Source organism: Salvelinus namaycush, unplaced genomic scaffold (assembly GCF_016432855.1).
Source record: "Salvelinus namaycush isolate Seneca unplaced genomic scaffold, SaNama_1.0 Scaffold651, whole genome shotgun sequence".
In the NCBI taxonomy this organism is placed as follows: domain Eukaryota; kingdom Metazoa; phylum Chordata; class Actinopteri; order Salmoniformes; family Salmonidae; genus Salvelinus; species Salvelinus namaycush.
This window is the reverse complement of record NW_024061366.1, coordinates 44,147-64,852: the sequence shown is the minus strand read 5'-3', so window position 1 is coordinate 64,852 and position 20,706 is coordinate 44,147. Positions and strand designations below refer to the sequence as shown.

Sequence of the window (20,706 nt, the reverse complement as noted above, 5' to 3'; positions counted from 1 at the left end):
TCCGAGTATTTTTGTCACCCATCTTTGCTGAAGAAAGTCTCCAGGGATGGGTCGCAAAGCGTAAAATTCGTCATGGGAACCACTCGATATGATTGGTCATCGCGGTGGTCGCCGCTGGTGATTTCCATAAAGTTGAGAAATTATTAACTTTTTCACCGCCTACCACGCCACGTTCGCTCCACCCAATGGTCCCCCACCCTCTCCGCTTCTCATCGCTTTCCGTCCTTTTAAAATGAATGGGAAGCGGTGTTTCGGGAGCATGTGCTAGTGTACACGGGGCATTTTTTGCAGCGATCTATAAACTTTGGAACCTGCAGCAACGGCGCTCCATGTGGGTTCACCACATCCTGATGTCCCGCAGCCGGTATGGAGAGTACCATCATCTGGTGCAGGAGCTGCGGTTTGACTATGTGATGTTCCAGGGCTATTTCAGGCTTGATAAAGCCCAGTTCGATGACCTGCTGTACAGGATGGGATCTTGCATTGCAAGGGAAGACACAACATTTTGGCGAGCTATTTGTCCAGCTGAACGTCTCGCTATTTGTCTAAGGTAAATATTGTCAAGCAATTTTAGAATCCTGACATGTTTTTATCGATCGATAAATATATCATGAGTGAGACAATAGCCTATATGAATAGACCAGAACAACAACAAATAGCATTGTAACACAAAATGTTTCATAGGCTACACTAAAAAACATTATTTATGGGATTAATTTACATTGATGTGTATTGATTACATCTGAGGTTACTGATGCTACTGTTGTATTATGGTATTTATATATTAATTTGTGATGCTATCCTTCATATGACCCTGTTGTCACATGCTACACATGCACATGCATCTATCTATCCAATGTTATCATGATTTGTTACGAGAGACATTATGCTTAAGTAATCCACAATTACCTGTTGATGTAAATGTCTAATAATGACATTATCTTCCATATTCCTACAGATACCTTGCAACTGGAGATTCCTTCAAAACCATTGCCTACAGTTACCGTGTAAGGCACTGCACAGTAGGGTTCATCATCATCAGTGTGACCAGGGCCATGGGGGAATTAATGCCTGTCACAACCAAGGACGACTGGAGGGCCATCGCTGCTGGCTTTAAAGAATGGTGAAACTTTCCTCATAATCTGGGATCAGTGGATGGCAAGCATGTGGTCCTGCAAGCCCCCCCAAACTCTGGCTCCCTGTTCTACAACTACAAGGGGACATTCTCCATTGTCCTCTTGGCAGTTGTGGATGCCAATCACCTCTTTCGGTTAGTGGATGTCGGCAGCTATGGGAGGACGAGCGACGGAGGCACTCTGGCCAAATCTGCCTTTGGTCAGGCCCTCAGAGATGGCACCCTGGACCTCCCGAAGACAGCCCCATGTCCTTGTGGGAGATGAGGCCTTTCCACTCCAGAGAAACCTCATGCGGCCCTTCCCTGGAGCGAACATCGGCAGAAGGAACAGGATCTTAAACTACCGGCTCTCCCAAGCCAGGCAGACCGTCAAGTGCACCTTCGGCATTCTTGCGTCCCAGTGGCGGATGTACTGGCGAGTCATCAGGGTCCACCCTGCTAACACAGAGGCGTATGTGAAGGCTACCTGTGTCCTGCAAACTTCACGAGGATGGACACGAGGACCAGGAGGGGACCTGCAGCTCGCCGCCACGTGCCAGAGGAGAGGTCTGCCGCTCTGCAGGATGTTGCCAGGATGGAGGCCAACAACGCTGCCCAGGAGACCATCCGTGTACAGGACACCTTCACCTCCTACTTCTTTGAGGATGGTGCTGTTCCCTGGCAAGACCTTGTGCCATAGACTACACTATGCACAAACAAAGGCTCTTTTAAGAGCCACCCACATTGCAATAAAATAGTATTTTTTCCATTTACTTAGCCATGTCAACTGCAGTTATTCAATTCCCAGTTTCTCTCCACTCTCCTTCTACTTCTCAGTAAGGGTGCTGTTCAGGTAAGGGTGATGTCTGCACAAAACCAAAACAGGCGCCTTTAAGAAGCTCTGGTGTATAATTGTGGGCTGTGCGCCTTCCACCTTCAAAGAATAGGCAAGAGGACCAACCATGGAGAATAGTAAGACACTCCATTATTATGTGTGTGTGTGTGTGTTTCAGTATAAAGTACTCTGCAGCCACTGAGTGTGGACACCAGATGAAAACACAGACAAACATACAGATTCCTGTTGAACACTTTGTCTCTTTAAATACCTTATTTCCTCAGTCTCCCTCCCTCACTTCATGCCTCTTCCCCCTGCTCCCTAAACCCTCTAGGTTATATCAGCTGTGTCAGTGAACCTCTCCCCTTCTGGCCTGCCTGACATAGCATGATCACAGAGGCGAGAGGTCACTTGGCTGAGTCAACAGGAAGTGTTACTAAAGAGATGCTTTACATTGAAATAGACATAGGGATGTAGTAGTCCTAGAGTTAATGATCCAAGGTCAGTTTTGCATTTAACCTCATGATGATTATGATGACTGACAGTGTTAGAATAAAAAAAACACAAGGCTTAATCATGCTCTCTATCTCTCTCTACATCTGTCTCTCGTCTGCAGGTATGTTTTGATGTGAGAGAGGATGCCAACCCCCAGTCCCGTCATCACCACCTCACCCGCTCTTAAGATAACCTTCGGGTTAACTGGGGGCCCAAGGCTGTTAGGAGACACCGCTAGAGACACTATTATGTAATTGTGATGAACTAAGATAATATTAGGGTAGCACTGTAATTCATTAAACATGCTGTCTTCCCTGCTCCCCTATTCTTACTTCTTTCCCCTTCTGTATTTTACACTCTTTCTCACACCTCTCTACCTACCTCCTCTTTCTTCCTCTGTTTTTATAATGAACACCAGATGTGCACTGAAGTACAGATTGAACTTGTATTCATAATCTAATAAATATTATTATATTATATTATCATAATCTAATAAATATTAACTAAATAATGAACATCTTTCAATAAACCTTTTCACATTCTCTACTGGAATTGGTTCACATTCTCTTCTGGTTGAAATTATGTCTCATTTGATGAAATACTACGCTTATCCTGTGCAGTATTTACATGATGCATAGGAAGTGCAATTAACTGTTTTTTAAATTCTAGTCCTATACATTTGAATTACAAATCAGCATTTAACTACTTAAATCAAGTGTTTTAGTCTACTGCAGAGTTACAATGTGTAACCATTGATGTTACAATTCTATACATACAGTACATGCAGTCACAGCCTTATTCAAATACTGGAGTTTGATACTCCTGGTATTGGATATGACTGGAAAACAATGTTTTACAGACATTCATACTTGAACAACGCCTTTATTTTCCAAGGCATAATAACTTACAACAATAACGTCAAACACACACACTAGTGATGTGAGGTTGGTGAAGGACTTGACTGACTCGATAGTTATGATACATTTTTCTGAGTGACTTCTTAATTTTAGTCGCGTTGTTTGACCTGGGTCTAGTGAGTTATTGGTTTCTGGGGGGGACTTGTCTCTTGGCAAAGGATTGTGGCTCAGCATCACTATCCTCACTCTGATGCTGAGGCTCCTCCTCCGTCTCTCCCCCCTCTTTTTCTCTTTGCATCTGCAGCTCGTCCTCCGTCTCCTCCTGCCGCTGCCTCTGCTACTGCTGCTCCTACTTCTCCTCCTCCTGCCACTGCTAATGCTGCTCCTACTTCTCCTCCTGCCACTGCTAATGCTGCTCCTACTTCTCTTCCTGCCGCTGCTACTGCTGCTCCTACTTCTCCTCCTCCTGCCACTGCTACTGCTGCTCCTACTTCTCCTCCTCCTGCCACTGCTACTGCTGCTCCTACTTCTCCTCCTCCTGCCACTGCTACTGCTGCTCCTACTTCTCCTCCTCCTGCCGCTGCTACTGCTGCTCCTACTTCTCCTTCTCCTGCCGCTTCTACTGCTGCTCCTACTTCTCCTCCTCCTGCTACTGCTGCTACTGCTGCTCCTACTTCTCCTCCTGTCGCTGCTACTGCTGCTCCTACTTCTCCTCCTGCCGCTGCTACTGCTGCTCCTACTTCTCCTCCTCCCGCTACTGCTGCTCCTACTTCTCATCCTGGCGCTGCTACTGCTGCTCCTACTTCTCCTCCTCCTGCCACTGCTACAGCTGCTCCTACTTCTCTTCCTGCCGCTGCTACTGCTGCTCCTACTTCTCCTCCTCCTGCCGCTGCTACTGCTGTTCCTACTTCTCCTTATCCTGCCTCTGCTACTGCTGCTCCTACTTCTCCTCCTCCTGCAGCTGCTACTGCTGCTCCTACTTCTCCTCCTGCCGCTGCTACTGCTGCTCCTACTTCTCCTCCTGCCACTGCTACTGCTGCTCCTACTTCTCCTCCTGCCACTGCTACTGCTGCTCCTACTTTTCCTCCTCCTGCCGCTGCTACTGCTGCTCCTACTTCTCCTCCTCAAATCAAATGTTATTTGTTACATGCGCCAAATACAACAGGTGTAGACCTTACAGTGAAATGCTTACTTACAAGCCCTTAACCAACAATGCTTTAAGAAGTTAAGAAACAAAATGAAAAATAAGTGTTCAGTAAAAAATTGATAAATAGAAAATAAAAGTAAAAAGTAATTAAACAGCAGCAGTAAAATAACAAGCGAGGCTATATACAGGGGGTACCGGTACAGAGTCAATGTGTGGGGGCACCGGTTAGTTGAGGTAACTGAGGTAATATGTACATGTAGGTAGAGTTAAAGTGACTATGCATAGATTATACACAGATTAGCAGCAGCGTAAAAGAGGGGTCTGGGTAGCCCTTTGATTAGCTGTTCAGGAGTCTTATGGCTTGGAGGTAGAAGCTGTTGAGAAGCCTTTTGGACCTCCACTCGGCACTCCGGTACGGCTTTGACAATTTTTATGGCCTTCCTCTGACACTGCCTGATATAGAGGTCCTGGATGGCAGGAAGCTTGGCCCCAGTGATGTACTGGGCCGTACACACTATCCTCTGTAGTGCAGTGTGGTCGGAGGCCGAGCAGTTGCCATACCAGGCAGTGATGGAACCAGTCAGGATGCTCTCGATGGTGCAGCTGTAGAACTTTTTGAGGATCTGAGGACCCATGCCAAATCTTTTCAGTCTCCTAAGGGGGAATAGGCTTTGTCGTTCCTTCTTCACGACTGTCTTAGTGTGTTTGAACCATGATAGTTTCTTGGTGATGTGCTATGTACATAGGGCAGCAGCCTCTAAGGTGCAGGATTGAGTAACCAGGTGGTAGCAAGGTGAGAGACAGTGACTAAGTTCAGGGCAGGGTACTGGGTGGAGGCCGGCTAGTGATGGCTATTTAAAAGTCTGATGGCCTTGAGATAGAAGCTGTTTTTCAGTCTCTGTCACAACTTTTATGCACCTGTTCTGACCTCGCCTTCTGGATGATAGCGGGGTGAACTGGTCGTGGCTCGGTTGGTTGATGTACTTGATGATCTTTTTGGCCTTCCTGTGACATCGGGTAGTCTAGGTGTCCTGGATTGCAGGCAGTGAGCCCCCGGTGATTCGTTGGGCTGACCACACCACCCTCTGGAGAGCTCTGCGGTTGTGGGCAGTGCAGTTGCTGTTCCAGGCAGTGATACAGCTCGACAGGATGCTCTCAATGGTGCATCTGTAAAAGTTTGAAAGTGTTTATGGTGACAAGCCAAATTTCTTCAGCCTCCAGAAGATGAAGAGGCGCTGTTGCGCCTTCTTAACCACACTGTCTGTGTGGGTGGACCATTTCAGATTGTCAGTGATGTGCACGCCAAGGAATTTGAAGCGTTTCACCTTTTCCACTGTTGTCCCGTCAATGTGGATGGGGGCGTGCGCCCTCTGCTGTCTCCTGATGTCCACAATCAGCTCCTTCTTTCTGTTGACGTTAAGGAAGAGGTTATTTTCCTGCCACCACTCCGTCAGGGCCCTCACCTCCTCCCTGTGACTGTGTCGTCATTGTTGGTAATCAGGTAATCAGGCCTACTACTGAACAAACTTGATGATTGCGTTGGAGGCGTGCATGGCCACACTGTCATGGGTGAACAGGGAGTACAGGAAGGGGCTGAGAACTCACCCTTGTGGGGCTACTGTGTTGAGGATCAACGTTGTGGAGGTGTTGTTTCCAACATTCACCACCTGGAGGCGGCCCGTCAGGAAGTCCAGGATCCAGTTGCACAGGGCGGGGTTCAGACCCAGGGCCCCGAGCATAATGATGAGCTTGGAGGGTACTATGTTGTTGAAGGCTGAGCTGTAGTCAATGAACAGCATTCTTACAAAGGTATTCCTCTTGTCCAGATGGGATAGGGCAGTGTGCAGTGTGATGGTGATTGCATCATCTGTGAGGTGGTATGCAAATTGAAGGTAAGGTGGAGGTGATATGATTCTTAACTAGCCTCTCAAAGCACTTTGTGATGACAGAAGTGAGTGCTACTGGGCGATAGTAATTTAGTTTAGTTATCTTTGCTTTCTTGGGCACAGGGACAATGGTGGACATCTTGAAATAGTGAGAGGTTGAATATCTCCGTAAACACTCCAGCCAGCTGGTCTGCACATGTTCTGATGACGTGGCTAGGGATGCTGTCTGGGCCAGCAGCCTTGCAAGGGTTAAATGCATAAATGTCTTACTCACGTCGGCCACGGAGAAAGAGAGCCCACAGTCCTTGGGAGCAGGCCACATCGGTGTTCTCTTACTTAGAAAATAGTTCTGATCATACAGTGCATTCAGAATGAATTCAGACCTCTTGACTTTTTCTAAATAAAATTACATTACAGCCTTATTCTAAAATGGATAAAATGATTTTTTCCCCCCTCATCAATCTGCACACAATACCCCATAATGACAAAGTGAAAACAGGTTTGTGGAAATGTTTGCACATGAATTAAAAATAGAAAACAGAAATACTTTATTTACATTAGTATTCAGACCTTTTCCTATAAGACTCAAAATTGTGCTCTGGTGCATCCTGTTTATATTGATCATCATTGAGATGTTTCAACAACTTGATTGAAGTCCACCTATGGTACATTCAATTGATTGGACATGATTTGGAAAGGCACACACCTGTCTATATAAGGTCCCACAGTTGACAGCGAATGTCAGAGCAAAAACCAAGCCATGAGGTCGAAAGGAATTGTCCGTAGAGCTCTGTGACAGGATTTTCAAAGCACAGATCTGGGGAAGGATAACAAAAAATGTCTGCAGTATTGAAGGTCCCAAAGAACACAGTGGCCTCCATTATTCTGGAAGAAGAAGTTGGAAGAAGTTTGGAACCACCAAGTCTCTTCCTACAGCTGGCCGCCCGGCCAAACTGAGCAATCGGGGGAGAAGGGCCTTGGTCAGGGAGGTGACCAAGAACCCGATGATCACTCTAACAGAGCTCCAGAGATCCTCTGTGGAGATGGGAGAACCTTCCAGAAGGACAACCATCTTGTCAGCACTCCACCAATCAGGCCTTTATGGTAGAGTGTTCAGACGGAAGCCACTCCTCAGTAAAAGGCACATGAAAGCCCGCTTGGTGTTTGCCAAAATGCACCTAAAGATCTCAGACCATGAGAAACAAGATTCTTTGGTCTGATGAAACCAAGATTGAACTCTGAATGCCAAGTGTCACATCTGGAGGAAACCTGGCACCATGGTGGTGGCTGCATCATGCTGTGGGGATGTTTTTCAGTGGCAGGGACTGGGATACTAGTCAGGATTAAGGGAAAGATGAACAGAGCAGAGTACAGTGAGATCCTTGATGAAAACATGCTCCAGAGCGCTCAGGACCTCAGACTGGGGCGAAGGTTCACTTTGCAACAGAACTATCATGACACAAGGCGAGATCCAGATGCAGACAGTGGAGGCAGATGGTTGGAGTCTTACAATGTTTATTAATCCAAAAGGAGTAGGCAAGAGAATGGTTCTGGACAGGTAAAAGGTCAAAACCAGATCAGATTCCAGGAGGTACAGAGTGGCAGAGAGGCTCATGGTCAAGGCAGGCAGAATGGTCAGGCAGGCGGGTACAGAGTCCAGAAACAGGCAAGGGTCAAAACCAGGAGGACTTGTGTTCTTGTGGACATTCATGACATAGCCCAGACCTAGACAATATCCAAAACAACAATACACTGAATTCCTACATTTTTTGTAATTTAAATTGTAAAGTCATGCCTTTCTTCAGCAGGGATAGGCAACTTTGATAGGGGTGGGGGCCACAAGAAATCTAAATGTATCATGTAGGTCTACGGTTGAGCTAAAGTAGGCTAATGTGATTAGCATGAGGTTATAAGAAACAAAAATAATTCCCAGGACATAGACATATCTGAAATGGGCAGAGAGCTTAAATTCTTGTTCATCTAACTGCACTGTCCAATTTACAGTAGATATTACAGTGAAAGAATACCATGATATTGTTTGAGGAGAGTGCCCAATTATGGACTTCAAAATGTATGAATGAACCAATAAGGCACATTTAGGCAGTCTTGATACAACATTTTGAACAGATATCCAATGGTTCATTGGATCAGTCTAAAACATACACTGCTGCCATCTAGTGGCCAAAGTCTAAATTGTGCCTGGGCTGGAATAATACATTATGGCCTTTCTCTTGCATTTCAAAGATGATGGTACAAAAAAATGCTAAAAAAAATGTTTTTTCCTTTGTATTATCTTTTACCAGATCTAATGTGTTATATTCTCCTAAATTAATTTCACATTTCCACAAACTTCAAAGTGTTTCCTTTCAAATGGCATTAAGAATATGCATATCCTTGCTTCAGGTCCTGAGCTACAGGCAGTTGGATTTGGGTATGTCATTTTAGGCGAAAATTTAAAACAAGGGGAAGATCCTTGATTATGTCCAGTGACAATTAGAAAATGTGTAATACACATTTATCACACTGTTACATTGTGTTGTTGTTTTGTTTCATTTACATTTAAGTCATTTAGCAGACGCTCTTATCCAGAGCGACTTACAAATTGGAAAGTTCATACATATTCATCCTGGTCCCCCCGTGGGAAATGAACCCACAACCCTGGTGTTGCAAGCGCCATGCTCTACCAACTGAGCCACACAGGACCGTGTTTATTTATCAGTAGTTTATTACACTATTGCCATGGGGCCTTAGGCAGATTAATGCTCCATTCCGCTCACAATAGTAGATGAAACCTGATCCAGAATGGACATATCTTAGTGTATAGTTGGCCACTCGGCCTGCAATATCCTGTTACACTAAAGCCTGACACTGGATCCTATAGTGAAGAAGGGGGCCTGGGGTATTCTCTCTCTCCCTGCCTGGGTGTTAACGTACTGCACATGGGGGAACATCCTTTGTGGCCCACCAATAGGCAATACCATTATGAGAAGTTGAACATTTATGTTTTACCACCCTACCATTATATCTCTTTAGTCCTTTTATCCCTCTAACCTCACCTCATCCTTTCTCTTTCATTATATTGCCCATTCTCTCTCCCTCGCTCCCTCCCTTGTTTTCACTCCCTCGTTCCCTCCCTTGTTCTCTCTCCCTCGACCCCTCCCTCGTTCCCTCTCCCTCATTCCCTCCCTTGTTCTCTCTCTCTCTCTCGGGTTGTCATTTACAGTAACACACCACACTTGACCTAATTTTCCAACAACAACATCCAGACAAAGCAGATGGGATTGGCACTCCAACCTTTCTCTCTGTGAAGTAATTGGGGAAATTGACACTGGATAAACAGTTACCAATGTTGTCATTATGGTCTTGACAAGCATAATCTTCATATTCTCTTTCTCTAAACTTACATCCTCTACTCTAGCCTACTGTTCGAAGGGGTTACATATGGCTTGGCTTGTACAGATACAGCAAAAGTAGAGACACAGCAGGCATTGAAGGATTAGGATTCAGTTTAGGAAAGGAAAAGAAAAGAGCTTATTTCCCCAGATTTAGGGGGAAGAGCCCTGTAAACTCAGCTAGTCCATTACCATAGCGGGTTTTTAGACACTAGCAAACAACTGTTACTAATTCATTACTTAGACCACCTGCTCAGTGTATTGGCCTACTAGGCTACTGTATCAAGATGTCTCTCATTGTCTTGAGAATACCTTATTCTATTTTCATTCAGCAATGCAAACATAGGCCTAATGCTGTTATGTAAAAAATAAAATAAAAAAAATAAATAAAAATATATATATATATATATAAATGGCAGGGTTGGTAGATTCTTAAAAATGAAAAAAAGAATGACATACTGGCCAGGGCTATATGTTGGTTTTAATATAGGCTAGCGTAATGAAAAGCTCTAACCAAGAATTGATCATGTTGTTTGGCTGCCTGTGTTGGGCTACTTAGAGGCTCATCGCTCATTTGGAGCCGGCCATAGACGCTCTGTTCTGTGTGACGTTGTCATATAGAAGCTCCATGAATATAAAACACTCGTACAGTTATGACGAAGAAATTCTCAGCACGGTTATTTAAGCAAACCATGCCATGTGACATGAGCTCTGAAGCAACGTCCGCCTGAAATTCTCAAAATGTTGATTGACAGGTATTTACACGAATCAAAAAAAGCAACTAGATCAATGTCTGATCAATCACAACGAAGGAAGGGCAGAACTTAGCTCTAGAAGTGAGTTGGCTTGTTCTGCGGTAGATGGTATCGAATGGACGTGGAAAGTTTACTGTTATTAACATATGATTGAAAACTTTGATTAGAATATGAATGGAACAACATACTCACACTTTGACAGTCAAGAACATGTTTTGAAATTAGGCGAAACATTTGAGAAACAACCCAAAGGTGCTTACCACACGGTGCGATGTAAGTGGCATTTTGATCATACTTGCTAGCTAGCTAACTTGCTAACGTATGCCAATGGATAGCTAGTTAGTTAAAACCCCCAAATATTAGTTTTAAATGAAATAGCTAACTCGTTTGTCTAAATCGCTGTCACTTTATTAACAGTGATCCACCTTTAAACATTTATCACATTTTCGTACTTTTGATTGGGCTTTTGGTTCGCATCACTTGCTGCTGATATGCAGTTTGTTAGCAACAATAGTGGCCTTGTGGCACCATCTGTAGGTGAACAGTGGCGACTGAAGCTTCATACTGTCAGAACTAACCAAACCAAGAGTGTTTTTGTGTGGAGCCTACAGTCTGCTTGTATAATGTTGCTGTGTAATTCAGTAGTTTGGAACTTATACTGTTCTCTTATCTCTTTGATTCAGATGACTTCAAACCAGCCTCCATTGACACCTCCTGTGAGGGAGAACTGGAGGTGGGAAAAGGAGAACAAGTTACCATCACATTGCCCAATCTGGAGGTAAGAATTAAGCATTATCATGTATTTTACAGTTGATTATTGAAAAGGGCACATTTTGATTGTTTTCCCCCCTTTTACTCTTGATATCCAGAAATGAACATATTTCCTTGATTTTCCCCAGGGATCCACTGCCCCTGTAACAGTCTTCAAAGGATCCAAGAGGCCTTATATGAAGGAATGTATTCTCATTGTAAACCATGATACAGGAGAGTACCGTCTGGAGAAACTCAACAGCAACATTGCAGTCAAGAAGACCAGGTGGGTGGACAGACTAGGGTCGACTTGTGTTTATTTGGGCACACTGTAGCAAAACATTAGTGCAATGGAAAATTATCATTTCTTAATGGACAGTAACTCTGTTTCAAACTGCATCCTTCTGTTTCCTTGGTTACCTGGGCTGTCCAGATTCACTTGTCATTCAGATTTTTATTACTTATGTAGTTAGGAGCTATAAACTGTGTGTGTGTGTTGTCAGGGCTGAAGGCAGCAGTAAGATCCAGTCTCGTATAGAGCAGCAGACCAGTCGTCTGAGCCAGCAGATGAAGCCTAGTGTTAGCAGCAGCAGCAAAACCCCAGCAGGCTCCAAGAGCTCTCCTCCCAAAGAGAAGATGTCCCCTGCCTCCCCCATGGATGACATTGAGAGAGGTATGTAGACCATCAGTAATGCACAGGGCTCTAAATTAAAAACTTTAATTGGTAGCACTGGTGCTCACAACTAGAGGGCTACATTCCCGTGGGACTTGCGGGTCCGGACAGAGATCAATGTGGCGCGGTCGTCACTTTTTCATGCTACGGTTGGGAGTGGGCGGTCAAACAGATGAAAGCATTTTGTTGTCCCACAGATTATTTGGAAATGGTTGTCTTTCTGCTTTGTATGCGTTAGCCTACCTATTGTATTAAAAGCACATCTTTATTGCGTTATTCACACACACACACACACACAATTTGCTGCTTCAAGTTTCGTAGCCTACCTCTCCTCTCCTAGTTGGGTGTGTGAGGTCAAGTGTGCCTAGTATACATTATGTGTGGTCTCAATGAAATAGAGTAGGCTGCCTTTGTGGGCGGGGAGCGTGATGAATAAAGCAGTCCTGCACAGACCTCTACTCCCAACTTAAAGTTAGGAGCACCACATTAAATGTAGGAACACCAGAAAATAAGATACAGCCTATATTATATCTGGCTACTGTTGAAGCACATGTTGTGCCCTAGAAACTAATATGTAACACTGTAAAGACATTAATTTATTATAAAAGCAAAAATTCACTATTTTCCTATTGAGATGCATTACATTGAAAATTGTACACGGTCTCTTTAAAAATGTCAGGTTTGTGATGAAGACATCTGTCATTCTTTCATTGCTATGATCATTGATCTCCTGAAGAAGATATCTTTTTTCCTTTCTTTCTGTTTCCCCAAATATTTGGTAACATTTGGGGGCACAGATGTGGGTAATATGGGTCAGGTCTTTTGACCTGGTTGGGCTAGAAGCAAGTTGTTTTTGCTGTAGTAATGGTGCAACCACGCTAGTGAATCTGCATTCGCTTTTTTCTCCAGGGCACTTGGAAACAAATTGGTTGCACTTTAGAGCCCTGGTAGAGTGTCACGTGTAATAGCTGTCCTAATCTCAAACCATCTAGATTGTAGTCCATGGTCATATAAATACCCAGGCCTGATCTAGATTGCAGTCCATGGTCATATAAATACCCAGGCCTGATCTAGATTGTAGTCCATGGTCATATAAATGCCCAGGCCTGATCTAGATTGTAGTCCATGGTCATATAAATGGAACAATTGCTATGTTTGTAAATCCTCTTGGATTGTGTTGTGATTCAAGGTCAGAGGTGACGTCAGTCACTGTTTTTGTGTCTGTCCGCATGTGTCGGTGTGTCTTCCTGTCTGTGTGTGTCCGTGCGCACCAGAGCTAATGGCGGAGGCGAAGGTCATGGACCAGATGAGTAGTGGGGACTCGTCCTCAGACTCCCACAGCTCCTCCTCCAGTAGTGGGGACAGCTCCAGCAGTAGTGATTCTGAGGACGAGTCCCGGCACCCGCCTCCCCCCGGCCCCTCTGGGGGTCCCCTCACAGCGCCACCACCCCACCAGGGCATGCCCATCCTCACCACCGTTACCACCACCACCATCTCCTCACCACCTCGGGGTGGAGGACACCTCATGAGTACGCTAAGTAAGTTCATTCATTCCGTTTTATTTTTATTTCTGTCTCCCTCCCTCCCTCTCCTCAGTATTTAGGATATAGTTTGAATACTTCAATGTTAAATCGAACCATTTTATATTTGCATTGCTAGATCAGAATTTCTATTTGCATTGCTGTGGATATAGGCTATACTGTACTAGTTAGACCTATGCCAAACTCCATAAGGCTAGAATTGTGACATGGTTTTATGATGTTCGTACTTCCCCTTTTTTACAGAGAATGACCTGCAGTTAAGTGAGTCTGGCAGTGAAAGTGACGATGACTGACCAGTGAGAGACCACTGATTGATTCTGTGGCGTGTCAGAGAGGTCCATCTGTGGACAGCTGGATGGCCATCCTTTAGGGTCACAACAGGACTGGGATGAGACTAGGGAATATGGATGTGATCTTCTTAATGCCAAATAAGACCAAACCCCTACACCTTTTGGAAGCAACACCCCTCACCATCCCACCAGCATTTCAGTTGAATGTGTCTTAATAGTTCTATCAATAGTCTCAGTTGTCGATATCTGTTAGTGCCTTTTTGAAAGAAATGGGCCAATAGCTGTTATCAATTCTCTAATCTACACATTTGATCTGGATTATTTTCACTGTTCATTTTAGGTAGTAGTTACTCTACTAGTTTTAGTGTTACTACTAGTTGGCCAAAGGGAACTGGAAACCATACTGCTGAATTGAACAGAGGAGGTATTTCTGTTATCAAGGATCAGCCACATCAATATCAGAATGGATTCCCCTGCATTCACCCATAGCATCAGTGTTTCATTAGTTCGCCTTTAGACTGTGACTACTGTGAAAGATTTACTCTTAAAGTAAGGGGATAGGTTGAAGCAGTCTTATCATGTTGCTTTATTAGGAATTATCTTAAAATGTTACTTTGTTGTTTAATATATGGCCTAGCAACTTATCAAGTCTGAGGGGTATTTGAGAAAACTAGTGCACTACTTGAAGTGGATTGATTTAGCCTAGTGTGGGGTAAACGTAACTTAAAGATTTTGCTCAGTGATGCTACGTAATGTATATGAAAGATTACTTGGCTTTGTTGCTTTAAACCTGCAATACTTGAATCTGATTTATGATTATATTTTACATATTTACTCAGAAAAACCAACAGCTTAATATATTCTATGGGTGTCAGAGCAATGGGAGTGCATGTATGCTCCTATAGCCTGATGCCAGTGAGAGTCTTACAGCCCTGCCTTTAGAACTGCCATTCCAATGACTACTATCCCTTCTGTTATGGTTACTGAAATGAATCTCAAAAGTATTTCCTTGATTCCTTGCATCCTTGATTCATCAATTATTTCTCAAAATGCATTGGAGGAGAAGGTCTGAGGGGAGGAGGTAGTTGGATCTTCTCTTCCAATGTGTTAAAAAAAAATTTTTTTTAGAGAGGCGATTCATCAAGGAATTAATGAGACGTGTGATGAATCCAGGAAATGCTTTTGAGACATATCCCAGGTCATATCTCATATCCCAGTGCTGCACCCTCTCTAAAGTATTATGTTAGAACATTAGGTCCGTCCCAATAATCTCTCCTTTCTCCCGAGGTGTGCACCTGTTCATGGATTTGAATGGAAATGACTTGTATATGGAAACTCTTTCTAGCCCATGCCTACACCAATCCAATGCTTTTATATTTGTGGTGAACGAGTGCACACTTTAAGAGAAAGTCAAGATAATTGGGATTGTATCAACCATGGCCTGTCTAATAACAAACTCGGGCAACTGGGAAAGAAGGGAAGAGGGAGTGAGGAAAACAGCCTTTAATTCTGCCTGGGTAAATAAATAAGAATGTGGTTATAATAGTAGTATGTTTTGGCAGTTGAAAGGATGGTGGATTCAGTAGGTGGACATGAATAATTAACTATTTTGAATATGCATTTCTTTGTAGATAAATAAAATGTTTAATTGTTTGTCAATGTATAGTCATGTATTTTTATTTCAATCCTGTTATATGACAAATTACTTAATTGTACACTTTGCACTGTTCTACAAATCAATATTGGGGGAAAAAAACAACTGTTATGCTAATGTAATGCAAAACCTGTATGCAAAGGAAAATTGTAACCTAGCTGAATATATTGATAAAAGTAATCTTGTCCTAGAGAGATTTACAAAACTCCATGCCAGGGTAAGCCTACACGAAACACAGTCCTTATTTTCATTGTTTCTAAAATCCCCTATGGGAAAAATGAAAGGTGGAAAAATTATAGGAACCATTTGCCTGTTTGACCGCTAGGATTTATGGGTGTTATTACATCTCCACTGTGGGGCTCTGAGACTTGGATTTAAAAGGAATAGTGCAGAGACTGGTGCAAAACATGAGGTGGAAGGAAACTTTATTTTGCCCATGTTTACACCAATTCAATGCTTTTTAGATTTAGTAGTACATGTAATCTGGAATATAGGCCTATAGTACATGCACAGATAGAACAATGAGACAGATATTTCCACGGATGTATAAATGTGAAGCATCCACTTGGCGTTTTCACTCACTACCAAATATGGTAGTAAGAAGAAACCCACTGGCCGACAGTGGGAGAAGATGGAACGAGATGGATTTTGGCCGACAATCTGGACATTTTCTCGTTGATTAAACATTTGATCTCAATACAGTTTCCTGTTCCCAAAACTATAATCTGTTATGGACAGAGTGGACTAAGTTCTGTAAACTTTATCCTTTGCAAAAGTTTTTTAAAATCGCGTTGTTTAGAAGGAGTGCAAAGGTGAATTGAGTTATTACACACGAGCACTTCACAGAGAAGCCGTTCCCTAACGAAAATATTCAGATGTATACTAGAACGTGCCAATAGGATCTCGCTAGCGCGTGCTTGGCTCTGCCCTTCTCCTTGCTTGTTCTGCCCACTATGACTCATTTGTTCCCATTGGAAACGACAGGTTGTGGAATATATTGGTTTAGTTATAAAAATATTTGGTACATGTCTTAGTTTGAGAAAAATCAGATTTTACGTGTTCATTTAAACCATTGTAAATCCACTCCACAGTGGCCTGTCAATTTAAAACTTGTAATCTCTATCATGGAAACACCTAAAATGAACAAAACTGAATTTGGTATTGATATAAAAAAAAAACAAGGTAACTGTTAACAACTCATTCTTTGCATATGTAACGCTAATGCTCAAAATCATCTGCAATCATCTCCTCTTGAACCATACTTCAGATTCACTCCAGATTTTGTATTTAGACTCATTACATCAGTTTTGAAAGGTTTTGAGTAAAACAAGTTGCTGCATTGTACCTATAGACGCACGTTACCACACATGCTAATGCTAAAAATACTTTAAAAATCTACTTCTCACTAACCATATATAAGATTGACTCCAGAGTTGGTATATAGACTCAATGAATTAGCCTCTATTGAATTTGAGAATGATTAGATGCTTAATTTAAAGTCGGCCACGCTTCACCAATAAATGGCACCATATCACACCAGGGCTACAGTGCCTTGAGAAAGTATTCACACCCCTTGACTTTTTCCACATTTTGTTGTGTTACACAGTGGGATTAAAATGGATTTAATAGTTGTTTTTTTATCAAAAATGTACACAAAATACTCTGTCAAAGTGGAAGAAAAACTTTTATAAATGTAAAATAAATATATTTAATATTTTGAAAAGATAAGTATTCCATCCCCTGACTCAATAAATGTTAGAATCACCTTTGGCAACGATTTCAGCTTTCTGGGTAAGTCTCTAAGAGCTTTGCAAACCTGGACTGTTCAATATTTGCCCATTATTCTTTTAACAATTCTTCAAGCTTTCTCAAGTTGGTTGTTGATCATTGCTAGGTAGCCATTTTCAAGCCTTGCCATAGATTTTCAAGACGATTTAAGTTGCAACTGTAGCTTGGCCACTCAGGAACATTCAATGTCGTCTTGGTAAGTAACTCCAGCGTGCTGAAGGTCTGTTGTCATTTTTTTTTTACTGTGAAATAGCTATATTTCTACCACTGTAACATTAAATGTATTATCTAAGTGAGTTTCAGAGATAGTCAGAATATGAATGTCATCTGTTACAATATATATTTATATATTATATTATATATTGACTTCATGGACCTTGTTTCTCAGGTTGCATATGTTAATATGAGCTATTTTTTAGCACTTTTCTGTGTTGCTTGATTGTTTTTAATGCTTTACTGGGAAGCTTATCCGAAGTAGATTTGCTTATGTTATTTATATTGGAACTGATAGTGCAGGGTGAGCTGCATAAAGTGATCTTCCTACTAGGGCACACCGCCTCAGTGCTAACAGTATAACTCTGGTTCATAGGCACATGATTACCGCATACAATAGCTGTAGGATAAACAGAGGAATTCGGTGCAATTAGGGGCACATAAATTAAGTTACTTACATTGTGTTTGCCAATGCCCTTAGGACCATGTACATTTGATGCAGCATTATGACAACTCATTTTTACAATGGTAAGGATTAACTGAGCTGGTCTTGGATCATTGAAAAGTCAAAGAGCCAAGATGATTTGGATGGACTCAGTTATTCCTGTAGAGCGGGTATTCCCAAACTGGGGTACACACAACGCCGTTGGGGGTATGATTTGATTTGTATAATTGGAGTTTGAGTGTGAGTAAAAAAATAAAAAAATAAAAGTTAATATAAAGATGGAAAAATGTAACCGACTGAACCAGCATAATGTCAAGCACAGTTTTTAGTAGCTCAGTCACTACCCTGGGGTGATATTGGCATAAAACAAGTGTAATGATTCAACTGTCAATTCTGTGAGCTAGGGTCTTTTTTTTCTTAAGGGAACATTTTCACATTTTAAAAGGTGATTCCAAATAAAGGCCAAATAAAAGGTGATTCACATAAAAAAATAAAACATGTTTTTTATTTGTTATTCTTTAATGAAACTTTTTTTTTTTCATTCTTCACAATTTCAAACAGTACATTTATATTTTCCAACGGGGCTATACATTTGGGTGAGTTTTTTTTCTCGCCTGAGTAGCCTTGCTTCACTGCCAAAAATAAAATTCAACCATCTAGTGTTCAGCGAAGTAACAACACAATATCAAATACAGGTAGCCTAGTCAAAAAATGAACATCCAATCACATTAACCATTACTCTCTCGCGGGAAACCTTCACTCTTGCGCAGACATTTAGAAACGAAACATGACCATTTGAAAAATAAGCCACAGAAGTTTTTTGAGTGAGAATAAAGACGACTTTCGAGTAGGAAGACATGGATAAAAGCAACAGATACCATTAATAAGAAGGGGCTAGAAGCGTCTTATATGGTGAGCTACCGAGTGGCTAGGACAGGCAAGCCCCATACTATAGTGGAGGACTTAATTCTTCATGCTGCCGCAGATATGGCTGGGACAATGCTGGGGGAAAAGGCCCAAAAACTATACAGACTATACAGACAATGCCTTCATAAAACAACACTTTCACAACGCATCAGTGACATGGCAGGAGATGTTTTGAAATAATTACTGCTTTGCATACAAGCCAGTGAATTATATGCATTACAGCTGGATGAGTTAAGAGATGTGGCGGGCCTGGCACAGCTCCTGGTATATGTCTGTTACGTTTATGGGGGGGTCAAATAAGGAAGATATCCTCTTCTACAAACCATTGGAAACCAGGACAACATGAGAGGATATTTTTTAAGTACTGGACAGCTTTGTGACATCAATTGGATTTGTGGTCAAGATGTGTTGGTGTCTGTACTGATGGGGCAAAAGCCATGACAGGGAGACATAGTGGAGTGGTAACGTTGCTGCCGATGCCACTTGGGTACACTGCAGCATCAACCGAGAGGCTCTTGCTGCCAAGGGAATGCCTGACAGCTTGAAAGACGTTTTGGACACTAGTGAAAATGGTTAACTTTGTTAAAGCAAGGCCCATGAACTCTGAGTGTATTTTCTGCATTATGCAATGATATGGGCAGCATGTGGTGTGAACTGCTCTCTTGAGGTCATGCATCTCAATCAGGTTGAGGTCAGGACTGAGCCACCAGAAGGCATATTTTCTTCTATTGAAGCCATTCTGTTGTTGATTTACTTCTGTGTCGTTGTCCTGTTGCGTCACCCAACTTCTGTTGAGCTTCAATTGGCGGACAGATAGCTTTACGTTCTCCTGCAAAATGTCTTGATAAACTTGGGAATTCATTTTTCTGTCGATGATAGCAAGCTATCCAGGCCCTGAAGCAGCAAAGCAGTCCCTCCACCATACTTTAGTTGGTATGAGGTTTTGATGTGCTGTGTCTTTTTTAACTCCACACATAGTGTTGTGTGTTCCTTCCAAACAACTCAACTGTAGTTTCATCTGTCCACGGAGTATTCTGCCAGTAGCGCCGGGGGTCATCCAGGTGCTCTTTTGCGTACTTCAAAAGTGCCGCAATGTTTTTTTTAGACAGCAATGGGTTCTTCCGTGGTGTCCTCCCATGAACACCATTCTTGTTTAGTGTTTTACGTATTGTAGACTCGTCAGAGATGTTAGCATATTCCAGAGATTTCTGTAAGTCTTTAGCTGACACTAGGATTCTTCTTAACCTCATTGAGCATTCTGCACTGTGCTCTTGCAGTCATCTTTGCAGGAGGGCCACTCCTAGGGAGACTAGCAACAGTGCTGAACTTTCTCCATTTATAGACAATTTGTCTTACCGTGGACTGATGTACATCAAGGCTTTTAGAGATACTTTTGTAACCCTTTCCAGCTTTATGCAAGTCAACAATTCTTAATCTTGGGTCTTCTGAGATCTGTTTTGTTCGAGGCATGGTTCACATCAGGCAATGCTTCTTGTGAATAGCAAACTCAAATTTTGTGAGTGTTTTTTTATAGGGCAGGGCATCTCTATCCAACATCTCCAATCTCATCTCATTGATTGGACTCCAGGTTAGCTGACCCCTGACTCCAATTAGCTTTTGGAGAAGTCATTAGCTTAGGGGTTCACATACATTTTCCAACCTACACTCAATGTTTAAATGTATTCAATATAGACAAGAAAAATACAATAAGTTGTGTGTTATTAGTTTAAGCACAATGTGTTTGTCCATTGTTGTGACTTAGATCAAGATCAGATCAAACGTTATGACAACTGTATGCAGAAATACAGGTCTTTCCAAAGGGTTCACATACATTTTCTTGCCACTGTATATCCAACACCTTATGGAACAGCAGGGACTGAAACACAAACATTGGCACATGCATACACACACACGATAACATACACACACATGGATTTAGTACTG

At 42.4% G+C, this 20,706-nt stretch overlaps 1 protein-coding gene across 1 annotated transcript; it reads left to right on the top strand.

Moving 5' to 3' along the window:
- The first annotated feature begins 10,562 nt into the window (after nt 1-10,562).
- LOC120042315 (ELL-associated factor 2-like) lies at nt 10,563-15,394 on the top strand. Its single transcript, XM_038987132.1, has 6 exons — nt 10,563-10,754; nt 11,165-11,259; nt 11,381-11,517; nt 11,735-11,904; nt 13,179-13,442; nt 13,689-15,394. The coding sequence occupies exons 1-6, from the start codon at nt 10,652-10,654 to the stop codon at nt 13,736-13,738; spliced, it is 819 nt and encodes a 272-aa protein (XP_038843060.1). The 5' UTR covers nt 10,563-10,651; the 3' UTR covers nt 13,739-15,394.
- Nucleotides 15,395-20,706: the final 5,312 nt, after the last annotated feature.

What these genes read in the sequence shown, in the direction of transcription:
- LOC120042315 (XM_038987132.1), top strand. Translation starts at nt 10,652, where the DNA reads ATGAATGGAACAACATACTCACACTTTGACAGTCAAGAACATGTTTTG. An exon ending in ATTGCAGTCAAGAAGACCAG is followed by an intron (nt 11,518 to 11,734) that starts GTGGGTGGACAG and finishes GTGTGTTGTCAG; the next exon opens with GGCTGAAGGCAGCAGTAAGA. An exon ending in CATGGATGACATTGAGAGAG is followed by an intron (nt 11,905 to 13,178) that starts GTATGTAGACCA and finishes CGTGCGCACCAG; the next exon opens with AGCTAATGGCGGAGGCGAAG.